Raw genomic sequence first — 14,693 nt, forward strand, 5'->3', positions numbered from 1 at the left:
TTAAATGTAATCTAGTTACTGTATACATCTATTTTTCAACAAAAGAATCATACACAAAGGAGTCAAAAATCTAGACACCCCCGTGTCTATATCATCGCGTTGCCAAAGTGTAAGCGATCGGATTTCTTAGCAGAAAAAATGTGTCACTTTAAAAAAAAAAAATTTTTGTTTTGATTTTTGAAGTGCGTAACAGTAAAAAATGGTTTGAAAAATTTTTAGAAAAATTTTTTTTTTTTTTCAAAATTTTTTCTTAAAAAAATTTAATTCCCAAAAACTCCAAATTAGAGCCAAATGTTCAGAAAACGGAAAATTATGTCAATTTGTGACCTCTTATAATCCCGATTCTTAATTCCTACCAGACATAAACTATTTTTTTGGGGGAGGAAATTTTTTTCTTCGAAATTTCGCCACAATTTTGGTAAATTGAAAAATTTTGGGGAAAAAGTGAGAACAAAAATTTAACAAAGAAAAAGGTAAAAAAAAAGAAATGAAAAAATTCCAAAAAATTCCAAAAAATTCCAAAAAACCACCGAAATTCAAAAAATTCCGATACAATTTGCCCCCCACAACTTGTCCATCAAAAAGTGCCCTCCGGCATAGAGTTTCGGGGCTCCGCGAGCACCAACTGTCGCCGGGAGAATTTTCTCTTAATTTCGCCAACTATTTCCTCGAAAAATATCACATTTCTCACCAATTTTTTCTCATTTTTGACATGTATCAAAAGGTCACAGATTCATGTAATTTGTAAGATGTGATCGTGGAAAACTTTAAGAAAAAATTAAAAAATTCGATTTTTCTGGAAAAAAACATTTTTTTTTCAAATTTCGAAGACGCATAATTTGGCTCAAAGTTGCAGTGGAAAACTAATTTTTAACACATTTTAAAGAAAAAATTAGGAGCTTATTGAACAAGTGAATTTATTTTTCTTTTTTTTTCAGAAAATCCAGGAAATTTCAGAAAAATCTAGTTTTTCAGAATAATTTTAAGGCGCGATTGCTTAAATTAAGATTTCCGGGAAATCGGAAAATTGCCGGAATTGAAATTTCCGGCAAATCGGCAAAATGTCGGAATTGAAATTTTCGGCAAATCGGCAAATCGACCAAATTGCCGGAATTGAAATTTCCGGTAAATCGGAAAATTGCCGGAATTGAAATTTCCGGCAAATCGGCAAATTGCCGGAATTGAAATTTTCGGCAAATCGGCAAATCGACCAAATTGCCTAAATTGAGATTTCCGGCAAATCGGCAAATTGCCGGAATTGAAATTTCCGGCAAATCGGCAAATTCCCAAAATTGAAATTTTCGGCAAATCGGCAAAATGTCGGAATTGAAATTTTTGGCAAATCGGCAAATCGACCAAATTGCCTAAATTGAGATTTCCGGCAAATCGGCAAATCGACCAAATTGCCTAAATTGAAATTTCCTGCAAATTGGGAAAATGTCGGAATTTAAATTTTTGGCATATCGGCAAATTCCCAAAATTGAAATTTCCGGCAAATCGGCAAATTGCCGGAATTGAAATTTCCGGCAAATGGGCAAATCGACCAAATTGCCTAAATTGAAATTTCCTGCAAATTGGCAAAACGTCGGAATTTAAATTTTCGGCAAATCGGCAATTTTTTTTTTGGAAATTTCAATTTTAATTGACAAAATTATGCGCCTCCTATGAATGTTCTTACATTTATTTTGAAAAATTAGCAACTTCGTTGAAAATATCTAGAAAACGCGGAAAATTTCTTCAAAAAGGAACAGTTTTAAGTGTTTCCGTCTGCAAAAACTTTGCTTTCAATTTTATGATAAAAATTTATTTTCCAAAAATAATCCAAAAAACTTCCAATTTATCCCTATTATTTTTCCTTCACAAAAATTAATTTCTGCATTTTTCACATCGGGCGATCCCATTTTCATCACAACTTGAACACCTTAAAACCAATCCAAATGGATTTTCAACAGATGACGTGGCATTTTGCTGGTGCCGCCGGCGGCTCCCGTGGCACATTCGACACACAATGTATCCCCGATTTCCACACTCTGAGCACACAGAACTTGGAGCCTGATTCTGGAAAATTTCAACATAAAAATGTTTGTAATGTAATGTTTTAATTTGGCATATATATGTATAACTATGACTGATTTTGAACTTCAAAAACCAAAAAAAAATGTTTGGGTCTCACCACGAAAGGACTTGGATTACTGTAACTTGGGATTTAATTAACAGTTTTTGGGCAACGAATTGAACAAAAAAATTGGGAGAAAATCTTTAAATTTAGAAAAGTTATGGACCTGATATTTCCCCAAAATGTTGTCCAGTAATTTTACATCATTCAGCTCCACAATCGTCTTTTCATTCTGGAAAAATATCGATTTTTTTTCGAATTTCTCATAACTTATCTCATAAGTTTTGCAAACTTTACCCCCAAAAAATAGCCATCCACATAGATCAGTGGTAGGGAATCGAAAATCAAATCCTTTTGAAATTCCACATTTAATTTCAGCTTTTCGGCTAACTCTGCCACGTGGAAATTGCTGATATTGAGATCTCGAATCTCGTATTTGACTCGGAAGGCTTCTAGGAGTTGGGTCTGAGAAAATTTTACAACTATTTGATTTTTATTTTTGTCTTTTTTGGTTCTTTCTCGACCGTTTTTTTGAGATTTTTTTCTTCTTCCTGATTTTTCGTTTTTTTTAAACTTCTTGAAATATTTTTTTTTTTTTCAAGCCTGAGCCTAAACCTGGGCATAAGCCGAAGCCTAAGCCTATGCCTAAACCAAAGCCTAAGCCTAACCTTAAGTCTAAGCCTAAGCTTGAACCTAAGCCTAAAACCCTAAATAGCGTAGAGCTGACGCTCGCAACTGACGCCAAGCCTAAGCCTAGACCTAAGTTAAAGCATTAGCCTAAGCCTAAGCATTCGCCTAATCCTAAGCCTAAGTCTAAGTCTAAGCATAAGACTAAACGTAAGCCTAAGCCTAATAATAAGCCTAAGCTTAAGTCTAAGCTTGATCCCAAGCGTAAACCTAAGCCTAAGCGTAAGCCAAAACCTAATTTAAAGCATTAGCTCAAGCTTAAGCCTAAGCCTAAACATATAACTATCTCGAGGCCGGAGACTAAGCCTAAGCCTGAGCCTAAGCCTAATCCTAAGTCTAGGTCTAAGCCTTAGCCTAGGCCTAAATCTAAGCCTAAGCCTAAGCCTAATCCTAAATTTTTGAATTTTTCTGAACTTTTTATATTTTTGTAAAATTTTCGAAAATCGATAACTTTGCTTATTTTTAAATTTTTCAGCTATTTTTTTTTCAGTAAATATTGATTGGACCTCTAGCTACAGTAATCAGGGAGATTTCGTGGCGGGACCCAGTTTTTTTCCAAAATTATTGTTTTTTTTTTCCACATTGGCATGATTGTACTTTTCTGAAAGCTCGCGATGAGCTTTTTGGTAATTCAAGTAATTTTTCAAAAACAATTGAGAACCTAGCGACCATCGACTTCGCGTGCTGGTCGAAACTTTTTTTCAAGAAAAAATTGTTTTAATTTTTTTTTTCTAATTTTGATTTTTTTTTGAGAAAGAAAAAACGCACCACATTTTTGCACCTATCATAGGACCTCCTTAACACCCCACATGACGTCAAATACACTATAACTCCGGAATTTCCAGCATTTTTCGAACGATCGTCCAGCTTGAGCAGTGCCTTTTTCACCAAATTCTTCCTACCGCGGACACTTCCATTCCGCTTGAGCATCACACTTTTTATAGTGCAATTGTTCAGGTTTTTTAGGATTTCACTGCAGGAATCCTGGAAAAAAATTAAAATTTTAAAATTTTTTTTTAGGTCTCACCACGAAAAGTCCCGGCTACTGTAATTTTCAAGGTTTTTACTCAAGATTTATATTTTTTCTAGGTTACTTAATAGTTTTCAATAATTTTTTCTTAAAAATTAACTAATAATCTTGAAAATGAGCAGAGTTAAGGATTTTCAAAAAAATTGGAATATAAAAAAAATTTCAAAAATTTCAAAACCTTATAACTTTATTCATTTTTGACATTTTTTCTTGGTTTTTATTTCAAAATTAAGCCAAAAACTTTATATTTGTGAAAATTAAAAAAATTATTACAAAATCAACAAACTACAGTACTTTGTGGCTCTTCGTGACGGGACCCTGAAAATTTTCATGCACGTATTGATTCTTCTTTTTTATTAATTTAACTGAATAACTGAATAATTTACAAACAATTATAGCAAAAACTAGCTGAAAATCATAAAATTGAGCCGTGTTACGTATTTTAAGAAAATATTGAAAATTTTCAAAAAAACTAATTTTCAATTTTTTCAAAATTTCATACCTTTTTGAATTTGCAACCTTTTTTGTTGGTTTAACATTTAAAATATCAACAAAATCTTTTACTTTAAAGTATTTAACAAAAATTCCTGAAAATTTCAGTATCTACACTACCCCGAGACTTTTCGTGGTGATACCCAAAAAAATTCAAAAAAATTCAAAAAAAAAAAAAATTTTTTGGAAATTTTTTTTACCCCACATTTCTTAAATATTCCAAAAAATTTCTCACCAACTGTAACTTCATTTGATGAAGCTCCTTAAGCATTTCCAAGCATCTTTCAGTAGAAATCGCCATAATTTTCGGTATAAAAATGAGCGGCTCACAGACGGGCGGTGCAGGTGACAGATGGGTGCGCCCTTTATGATATATTTACATATTTCTTGCCAATTTATGTTTGTTCAACCTCCAGAAGTGTCAAATTCTGCGAAAACATACAGAAAATTTTTTGAAAAATAACCGAAAATTAAATAAAAAAAATTTGAGAATAATAAAGTAATTTTGATTTTTTTTTTAATTTTGGGTCCCGCGGGAAAAGGCTCAGTGCACTATAAATTTGTTTTCTATTAGAAGTTTTGTATTTTTTATAACTAAATGAATTTTCAGGCTAAATCTACAATTAAAAATTGCTCAAAAATCTCATAAATTAGCAAAGTTATGGATTTTCGAAAAATTCCAAAAAAAAAAGAAATTGTTATATTCAGGGTCCCCCCACGAAAAGCTCCAGGGTACTGTACATTCAGTTCCTATAATGATTTTTCAATTTTTTTTTTATAACTGAAAATATCTTCAGGCTAAATATCAAACTGAAAATTATTCAAAAATCTCATAAATTAGCAAAGTTATAGATTTTCGAAAAGTGCAAACATTTTGCAAAATTTTGAAAAATCCGAAAAATTCAAAATTAAAATTTCGGGTCCCACCACGAAAATTCCCTGAATGCAGTAGTTTTAACACAGTTTTTTTTTAAATTAAAAACTAGGAAAAATTTCAATATCTAAGAAATTTATCGATTTTCAAAAAAAAAAAAATTCAGAAAAAATTTCAAAAAAAAGTTTCAAAAAAAAAAATTCAAAAAATTATTTCGCTCGATAATTGGTCACAGTACATCCCCATATCCAATTTGCACACAATCTGAACAATCCTCTGCCACCATAGTAGTAATTGTTACCGTAACCGTATCCATAACCGTATCCATAGTTCCCATAGCCATAGCCATACCCACCGTACCCATAGTTACCGTAGTAGCTACCGTAGTAACTCGGGCTGTAGGATGAGTAAGAATGATGGTGGTGGAAATGACTACCGTAACCTCCGATATGGTGACTATGGTACCCACCGTAATGGTGGCCGCCGCCATAGCTATGGTGACTGTGTCCGCCGCCGTATCGTCGCGTGGAGCGGGGTTTTCTGAAAATTTTTAGGATATTTGGTTTCAGCACGTTGAGAGCTTTCAAATGACACCCATGTTGAATAGATTTCGTCAAGTTTGACAATTTTCGTGGTGGGACCCAAAAAATTTAATTTTTTAGTTTTTTTTGAATAGAACAAGTTCAACCTAATTATTCGAAATTCAGCAAATTGAATTTTATAATTTAATAGCTTTCGAATAACACTCAAATTGCCTGGATTGCGTGAATTCTGAAAATTCGGGTCTCGCCGCGATTTAAAGGCGCACAGGCTGGAAAATTTCAAAATAGGCGGAATATAGTCAATATGGGTGTTAAATGAAAGTTCTCAACGTGCTGAATTCAAATTTCATACTTTAAAACCTGAATAACCTTAACTTGCGTCAAAAAAATTAATTTTAAAAAAAACTCACGTCTCATTCCCTGCGTAACTTCCCTCTAAAATCTCTACATCTTCAGATTTTCCATCAATTTCCGTAATATTATCGATTAATGAATTTTCAATAGTTTCCGATGCATATTCGGTGGAATTTCTCAAATTTCTTCCGAGAATCGCCGAAAAAATCGGAAAAATCCAAAAAATGAGCAGTAAAATCGGAATTTTTCGCATTTTTTAAAAAAATTTTCTGTAATCAGTTTTGTTGTTATCACTAGTTAAATACCTACTATGTCTACTATAATTTCCGACCGAAAACAGGTTTTTTGGTGTCTTTTGGTCCATTTGTTTAGGGAACTACACTTGTTGTCAGCAATGGCTGAATTTTTTTGCTGAAAATTAGGGGAAGATAGGTTTGTGATGTTATAAAGTTTAGAAACGTGAGTATTTGCAAAAAATTTGCAAAAAAAATGTTCGGAAAAAAATTAAAGTTGAAAAAAAAATTTTGAAAAAAATTTCGAAAAAAAATTTCTGAAAAAACATTTTTTTAAATCGAATTTTTTTACCAGGCTACAAAACATCAAATTTTTGTCAAAAATCAAATTCAGCTCATTTGCAGCTTTCGAATAACCCCCATCAAGCCTAGGCTCCGCCTTGTTTGACCCAACTTTCGCAAATTTTGGGTCCCGCCACGAAATCTCCAGTGGTTTCGTAGTTTGAGCAATTTTCTGAATTGTTGTAATTTTTCTGAGTATATCTATTGATTTTCTGCATTGAAAATCAAAAAAATAGAGAAATTATCCAGAACAAAAGGCAAAATAAATTTTCAAAAAAAAAAAGCTAAAAAATTTTTTTTCCAAACTTTTTGAAAATTCACCGTAACTTTTAAATTTTCATTTCAACTATAAAAACATTTAAATTTTCGAATTCTGGCTGTTGTTTGCTTTCATTTAACACCCATATTGACTAGGCTAAGCCAATTTTGAAAATTTACAAGGCTATGCGCCTTTAAATTCAGATTTTCGTGACGGGACCCGCACAACCAATTTTCTTTTTTGAAAACTGGGCGCTAAAGTATAGTTTTTTTTGCAAAATCTTAAATATAGAGCAAAAATTTGCTTAATTCAATGGCTTCCATTTTTGGGTCCCACCACGAAAATTTAAAGGCGCAGAGGAATGAAAATATTCAAAGTTATGGTAACCTAGTCAATATGGGTGTCAAATGAAAGCTCTTAACGTGCTGAATTTGAATTCGTGCTTGAAAATTTCAAAATCTCAATTTTAGGACCGAAAAATCAAATTTTAAGAGAAAAAATGTGAAAAAAAATGTAAAGAATTGAAAACTGGATAAAAATCTTCATTGAAGATACAAAAAAAACTACAGTAACCTCATTATCTGATTATCACCATTGTTTTCCCCATGCACGTCCATAATTCTCGCCGCGTTGTCCCATGTTACGTCCCCATTGGCCAAAGTTGAACTGTCGCTTCACGATTCGGCTGGAAAATTGATTTTTTATGGAGAAATGATAGAAAAATTGATTTTCTCGTTAATTTTTCGGGGTCTAGCACAAAATTTTTGGATTTTTTAGCTCAATTTTGATTTTTCGAAAAAAAAATTTTTGTTCAAAAATGCAATATTTTTCTTTAAAAACACACTTTTCTGGGGTAAAAACGAACGCAAAGTTTGAATTTTTAATTCAAAATCGTCTAAAATCGCTCAGAAAAGGTGATAACTCACTGATATTGAATTTCGCCATGCTCCACTGCCAAAACCGATGCGAAAATCGTGAAAATGAAGATTAAAGTGGAAAATTGCATTTTTGTGTAGAATTTTGCAAAAGTTTTCAGAATTTATAGTTTCCGAGAACAATGATAGTGGAACTGATAAGGGCAACTTTCACTACATAGGTGGTCTTATTATCAATTCTTGTTCAGTTAGTAGTATTATTCTAGGGGGGAAACTGGTTTGAAATGGGTTTCACAGCAAAAAATTGTTAAAAATTAGGAAAATTGGTGGTTCCTGAAAGTTGAGAAAAATTTGAAAGTAGAATTTTATGTTTTCCCCGAGAAAGCGGAGCGAATATCGTAGCGCCAGCTTAAAGGCGCATCGCCTTTAGTGTTCGATGGGTCTCGACGCGATGAAATCTTTCCTCGGCCGCAGCGGCGAATTGTCATCATTCTACGTGTTGGTTCCCCACCCTCCCGCCCCACATTTCTACTATTCCAAATTGCGAAGCACGTACGCTATGTTTTTCCCCTCCATGAGGGCGTCTGTCATATTCCGAATATGTTGATTCTGAACTGTAAGTCGCTGTTCAGCAGGTGAGTTTATATTTTCCGACATGTATGACCAGAGCGGGCAGTCGGTGTCGGTCTACTACATACGTAGGTCGACCCTTGTGCCTGTTTTTGGTGGTACCAGGAAACATTTTCATTTTTAAACGGAAAGGAAAAAATTACGGATTTGGTTCAAGGGACCAGTTTACAATTTCGCCTTAATGATCTTTATTTGCAGACACGTTTGTTTTGAGATGAAGATCCCAGTACGGGCCGTTGGACGTTGGACGGAATATTCTCCAACCGTAGGATCTCACTGGATTGAGCTACGGACGGTTCGTCTATAATTCGAAGTTTGAACGACTTTTTTTTGCCACACAGGAGTCCGAATTGCCCGGTAGAAGTTTGGTTTGTGGTAGTGGTAGAAATATCATAACCCCAGTAATTTACGAGAAAATTTCATAATATGCATTAATTTTTCATAATTAACTCATAAATCTACCAGTCTGAACACGGGCACAAGTGAGTCGATTACAGTTTATTCTAAGAAAATCGAGATGATTCAGAGGTCCCAGCAGACCAATTGTGAAATGGGCATCTATTTTTAAATTAATGTAATATGTCATTCCAGATTATGTATTATATTGCTTCAGCCCACAGTCAACAAGGCAGATCACAGGAAGTGCCCATTCGTTGGATTGAAGAGCACCCCCGAACAAGTCGGGACGCCGAGATGACATCGCGACTGCAATCATCGCGTCTCTCCGGACCCATGGAAGAGAAGAAAAGACGAAGTTTTGGGAACATTGCTCGAAACCGCTCGGTCCGTAAACTACGAAGCCTATTCGTCGCAGTGCTGACGGTAGCAGGGAAGTTGTTTACATGAAATATTGAGAATTGTTAAATTATTCACTAGACACAGTAATTCGGCTCATAGTTTTCAGTTTCTCCCCACGTCAGACACCATCGAGAAGTCACCATGTGCCATCGCCGAGCGGACTCACGCCGTACAATACGAGGAACACACCATCCGAGGAACGATCGGGCCGTCTACGATACTACTCGGATATTAATTACCCGTTTTGAAACCTTCGAGGCCCGTTTATCACATTCTAATTTGGGCGCCACGCGCCCAAATCCCTATTATTTATCACATTTATCACGTCCTATACCACACTAAATCACCCTATACCACACTAAATCCCAAACAATAAACCCGTAATACCATAAAACGCGAGTTTAACATTTTAGAGCGGAGCTTGATCGGGGAAAACTAATTCTCGGAGAGCGAAGTGAACCTAGAATTAAATTTTTTTTTAAAATTTTTTTTAATCCCTAAATTTGTCAATTTTTGAGATTTTTTCCTGTTAAGTTCGGCTTTAAATGTAGGCAAAATTTTGATTAAAGATTGATGAAAACTCTACAGTACCCCGAGAATTTTCGTGGCGGGACCTGAAACCTTCAAATTTCAGATTTAGAAATCAAGTTTTTGATAATTTTGAGTTTCATCCCAAAAAACCACTTGGGTTTTCGTGGAGGGACCCAGGTGCCTATTGTATAGATGCCACTGAAAATTCAAAAAAAAATTTTATTGAAGAAATCATTAAGAAAAATGTTGATATATCTTTTTTTGTATCTTCAATGAAGATTTTTATCCAGTTTTCAATTCTTTACATTTTTTTCACATTTTTTTTCTTAAAATTTGATTTTTCGGTCCTAAAATTGAGATTTTGAAATTTTCAAGCACGAATTCAAATTCAGCACGTTAAGAGCTTTCATTTGACACCCATATTGACTAGGTTACCATAACTTTGAATATTTTCATTCCTCTGCGCCTTTAAATTTTCGTGGTGGGACCCAAAAATGGAAGCCATTGAATTAAGCAAATTTTTGCTCTATATTTGAGATTTTGCAAGAAAAACTATACTTTAGCGCCCAGTTTTCAAAAAAAAATTGGTTGTGCGGGTCCCGTCACGAAAATCTGAATTTAAAGGCGCATAGCCTTGTAAATTTTCAAAATTGGCTTAGCCTAGTCAATATGGGTGTTAAATAAAAGCAAACAACAGCCAGAATTCGAAAATTTAGATGTTTTTATAGTTGAAATAAAAATTTAAAAGTTACGGTGAATTTTCAAAATGTTTGGAAAAAAATTTTTAGATTTTTTTTTTGAAAATTTTTTTTGCCTTTTGTTCTGGATAATTTCTCTATTTTTTTCCTCTATTTTAATAACGTGTAACTGGGAAAAAATTTAAAAAATTAAAAAAAAAGTACAATTTCAGATAGGGAGCTTAACGTCCCCATCCAAATCCAACAAATCTTCTGAAACCTCCGAACATGCGCCCAAACCCTCCAACCCCCAGCGCTTGAATGGGGGGGGGGGGGGGTGCTGAAAATGAGAATTTTTCGAAATTTTTGAATTTTTCGAAATTTTTGAGTTTTTCATGTAACCTGTTCCATAATGACACCCATTTTTCACATTTTTGGTCCCGTCACGAAGACTACTGCCGCACTTTAATTTGTTTCCCCACGTTTTGAACTTTCTTCAAAATTGACAGAAAATTTCAAAAACTGACAGAATAACAAATTTTCAAAAATGTTTATTTTTTGAGCTCCTGGGATACTATAATTATTTTGAACTTGATTTTTATTTTTAGTTTAATTAATTGAAAATGAATATATCTACATTTTCTGCTAAAATCAGCAAAATATCTTCAAAACTGACAAAGTTATTGATTTTTTGAACTTTTTTTATTCAATTTTTCAAATTATTAATTTTTGGGTCCCGCCACAAAAACTTCCTGCATGCTTTAGAAATTAATTTTTTCGAAAAACGTTTTTCTTTGTTAATTAAAAAAATTTCTATTCATTTTTAGGTTTAGAATTAGATAAAATTTTTATAGTCTCAAAAAACCAAAATCAATCAATTGTTTTATCAATTCCACAGTACCCCAAGACGTGGTGGGACCTAGAAAATTCCACAAAACATTTTTTTTTTGCAAAGAAGGTTTGTAGACCTCATTTTGCTTTGTGAAACTTTTTTGGAAATTTTTTTGAAAAATTTCCAACAGTTTTTATACCAAAAAGGTGATTTTTTACTCGCTGAATTTCAAAATTTTTGCAACATTCAGAAAATGACGCGATAAGACGTGATTTGGAAAAAGGATCGGTGTTGTTTGGCCAATCAATGCTGAAAACTTCGTTGATGCCCTCTGTGGGGGGCAGTGGAGATCTGAAACTTGAGAACATAGGCATAGGCTTAGGCTCAGGCTGAGGCTTAGGCTCAGGCTCAGGCTTATGCTTCGGCTTAGGTTTAGGCATAGGCTTAGGCCCATCGTTGGGCTTAGGCTTAGGCTCAGTTGTGAGGTTTAGGTTTTGGCTTAGGTTTAGGCTTAGGTTCAGGCCTAGACAATGCTGGGATAGCGAGAAAAAACACAAAAGGAGAAAATCCTAAAAATCCAGAAAAAAAAAGAAAACAAAAGAGCTTTAATTTTCAAAAAAAATTATTTCACTTTGAAGAAAACTGTTTTTAAAAATAAGATAAATATTCAAAACTCGGAAAAAATGTGTTTCTCAATATCTGAACTGTTTTGCAAAAATTGTTCTTCACCTGAACAAACTACACAGTAATTTTCATTTTCTTATCATTGTTACACAAATTCTCAAATTTTGGTCAAACAGAAAAAATTAGAAAACCGGTTTTTTGAGAGGCTGATTTCTGTTCCAATTTTTTTTTGAAACAAAATTTAACTTACAAAGTTGTTACTTAATGATACCTACATTATGAGCCTAAAGTCACGGTGAAAGCTCAAAAATTGAACAGGTTATGGATTTTCAAAAAAAAAAAGTTCAAAGGTTCAGGCACCGCCACGAAAAGTCCCGGATTACTGTAGTTTTGATAAGTTCGTGTATATAATTAATTTAACAAGCTTGTCAGTTATGACACCTACATTTTGAGCTAAAAATAACCGTGCAAGCTTAAAAATTGGAAAAGTTATGAATTTTCACAAAAATTTCAAAAAATTGAAATTTCATAAATACTAATGTATTTTTCAAAAAATCATAACTTTGCCAGTTTTTGAGATTTTTCACTGTTTTTTAGGTTAAGATATATCAACTGTTTTTTTAATAAACATATTTATTTATTTTCAATGTTCACCAAAAACTACTTAATTGAGGGCTTGTCATAGAAGGCCCTTTAAATTTAAAAATATAATTATGTCTCTGCCAGTTTTTTGGATTTTCAGCGGTTTTTTTTGGCTTAAAATGAGTATAAATATCTTTTCTAGCACAAAAATATTATTTGAGTTTGGTGCTCATCACAAGCTTACTGTAGCTCATGGCTTTTCGTGGTTGGACCCAAAAATTTCAAAAGAATAGGAAACCCGGGCAATATGGGCTAAATGAAATTATTGCCTACATTTTAAGCTAAACATCAGCGTGAAAGGTTGAAAATTGAAAAATTTATGGTATTTCGAAAAAAATTAAAGCATTAAATTTTCCAAAAACTGACTATTTTTAAGTTTTCTGATCTCAAATCCACCCAACTAATTTTTCAAGCAAGTGCAACCAAAAGAAACAAAAAAAAACAAATGTCGAAAAAACCGGTTCTCAAATTTCAGATGTCTCGTGTCCCCGCGTTTCCAACTTTTATTGGCCAAACAACACTGATCTTAAGCCACGTCTAATCACGTCATATCAAGAGTCTAGCCACGCCCCGAAAATTAGTGAAAAATTAAGAAATTCAGCGAGTAAAAAATCCGGTTTTTTGGGTATAAAAACCATGTAAATTTCCAAAAAAATTAAGAAAATTAAAATGAGGTCTACAAGCCTTCTTATCTTATTATTCTGCATTTTAGCTACCGTATTTAGTGCTCCAAAGGCTCCGGAGCGAGGCCAGTTGGCTCAAGCTGAGCAAGTGCAGGGACCTTATGATGTAGAGCTTGATGGAGCTGATGAGTAAGTGTTATAAATATAAAATATTTTTTTTCCGAATTTCTGTTTGATATTGTAATAGAAATTAAATTGAAATTGAAGAGAGCTTCAAAATGACACCCATATTGCCCGGTTTCCGTTAGTTTCAGGATTTTTGAAAATTCTAGGTCCCACCACGAAAAGCCCTGGGATATTGTAGCTTTTGGTGAGCACTAGGTTTATACATTTTTATTGGCTAGAAAAATATTTTTTCTATATTTTAAGCCAAAAAACCTCTTAAAATCTCAATAACTAGAGAAGTTATGATTTTTTTTTATTGTTTTTTTTTAAATTTATATGTTCTTCCATGAAAAGTCCTGAATTACTGTAGTTTATGTTGGGCATCAAATGAAATTAAAAATTTTGATTAGAAAAACAATTTATCTACATTTTAAGCCAAAAAAACCGCCAAAAATCTTGAAAACTGGCAGAGTTATAATTATTTGAAAAATACATTGATTTTTCAAAAAAAAAAATCAATTTTTAAAAATTTTGAAAAATCATAGCTTTTTCAATTTTTGATATTTTTTCTTTATTTTTTGCGTGGAATGTAGATCATATATTTTTCTATTGCAAAAAATTAAATTTTCAAAAATTTGCTCCTAAACTACAGTACCCTTTGACTTTTCGTGGCAAGACCCAAAAAATTTTTAATTTTATTTTTTCGGCTTTATTTTCGAAAATTAATAACTTTTTCAATTTTTGAGATTTTCTGTTATTTTTTGACTTAAATTGCAAATAAAATTTTTAATCTTTATCTAGCACGGCAAAAATAAATGAAATTTTTTTGGAAAAATTTGGTCTCAAACTACAGTACCCCAGGACTTTTCGTGGCGGGCATTACAAATCCAAAAGTTCATTTTTAACGAAGAATTTAAAAACAATCTAATTCTAACATTTTCAGCGCACCTCACGATCGATCCAAACGATGGGGAGGCTGGGGATGGGGCCGCCCGATGTGGGGAGGCGGTTGGGGGCGCCGCGGATGGGGTGGCGGCTGGGGACGTCGTGGATGGGGTGGTTACGGTGGATACGGTGGATATGGATGGGGACGTTAAGCAACCCGCATCAATCGATAATTTACTCTTAATTTTGCAATTATTTATCGCAAAAAAATTATTATAATTTTGTTTCTATTCTAATCCAATTTGTTGTATCAACATGATTTTTTTCGAAACTTTTCATGAAAAAAAAACTTATAAATAAACTTGTCTATAATTTCTTTTTGTGGGTTTTTTTCATATTGAGCTTCAAAATTAGTGCAAAAAATCCAAAAACTCAGAGTCTTTGGGGCTTTGGGTCCCGCCAGGAAAAGTCTTCGGGTACTG

General features: G+C 33.4%; 4 protein-coding genes across 4 annotated transcripts; 2 read left to right on the forward strand and 2 right to left on the reverse strand.

Moving 5' to 3' along the window:
* Positions 1 to 1,866: 1,866 nt before the first annotated feature.
* Y46E12A.3 (Glutaredoxin domain-containing protein) lies at positions 1,867 to 4,626 on the reverse strand (the record flags this gene model as incomplete). Its single annotated transcript, NM_065052.1, has 5 exons — positions 1,867 to 2,058; positions 2,283 to 2,348; positions 2,414 to 2,581; positions 3,572 to 3,787; positions 4,561 to 4,626. The coding sequence occupies 5 exons, from the start codon at positions 4,624 to 4,626 to the stop codon at positions 1,867 to 1,869; spliced, it is 708 nt and encodes a 235-aa protein (NP_497453.1).
* Positions 4,627 to 7,454: 2,828 nt separating this feature from the next.
* Positions 7,455 to 7,935, reverse strand: Y46E12A.5 (Neuropeptide-Like Protein; the record flags this gene model as incomplete). The annotated part of the gene is made up of 2 exons (NM_001381748.1): positions 7,455 to 7,614; positions 7,856 to 7,935. The coding sequence occupies 2 exons, from the start codon at positions 7,933 to 7,935 to the stop codon at positions 7,518 to 7,520; spliced, it is 177 nt and encodes a 58-aa protein (NP_001368036.1). The 3' UTR covers positions 7,455 to 7,517.
* A 680-nt stretch (positions 7,936 to 8,615) lies between these two features.
* Positions 8,616 to 9,131, forward strand: Y46E12A.2 (DUF72 domain-containing protein; the record flags this gene model as incomplete). Its single annotated transcript, NM_001381749.1, has 2 exons — positions 8,616 to 8,729; positions 9,048 to 9,131. The coding sequence occupies 2 exons, from the start codon at positions 8,616 to 8,618 to the stop codon at positions 9,129 to 9,131; spliced, it is 198 nt and encodes a 65-aa protein (NP_001368035.1).
* A 4,074-nt stretch (positions 9,132 to 13,205) lies between these two features.
* Positions 13,206 to 14,586, forward strand: cnc-6 (CaeNaCin (Caenorhabditis bacteriocin)). The gene is made up of 2 exons (NM_065054.4): positions 13,206 to 13,350; positions 14,270 to 14,586. The coding sequence occupies exons 1-2, from the start codon at positions 13,208 to 13,210 to the stop codon at positions 14,421 to 14,423; spliced, it is 297 nt and encodes a 98-aa protein (NP_497455.1). The 5' UTR covers positions 13,206 to 13,207; the 3' UTR covers positions 14,424 to 14,586.
* The last annotated feature ends 107 nt before the right edge of the window (positions 14,587 to 14,693 follow it).

The sequence above is a fragment of the Caenorhabditis elegans genome, chromosome III, assembly GCF_000002985.6.
Source record: "Caenorhabditis elegans chromosome III".
Taxonomy (NCBI): domain Eukaryota; kingdom Metazoa; phylum Nematoda; class Chromadorea; order Rhabditida; family Rhabditidae; genus Caenorhabditis; species Caenorhabditis elegans.

Excerpts from the sequence above, each read along its gene's own strand:
- cnc-6 (NM_065054.4), top strand. The coding sequence starts at position 13,208 with ATGAGGTCTACAAGCCTTCTTATCTTATTATTCTGCATTTTAGCTACC. Across the intron at positions 13,351-14,269 it reads GAGCTTGATGGAGCTGATGA|CGCACCTCACGATCGATCCA; the intron begins GTAAGTGTTATA and ends TAACATTTTCAG.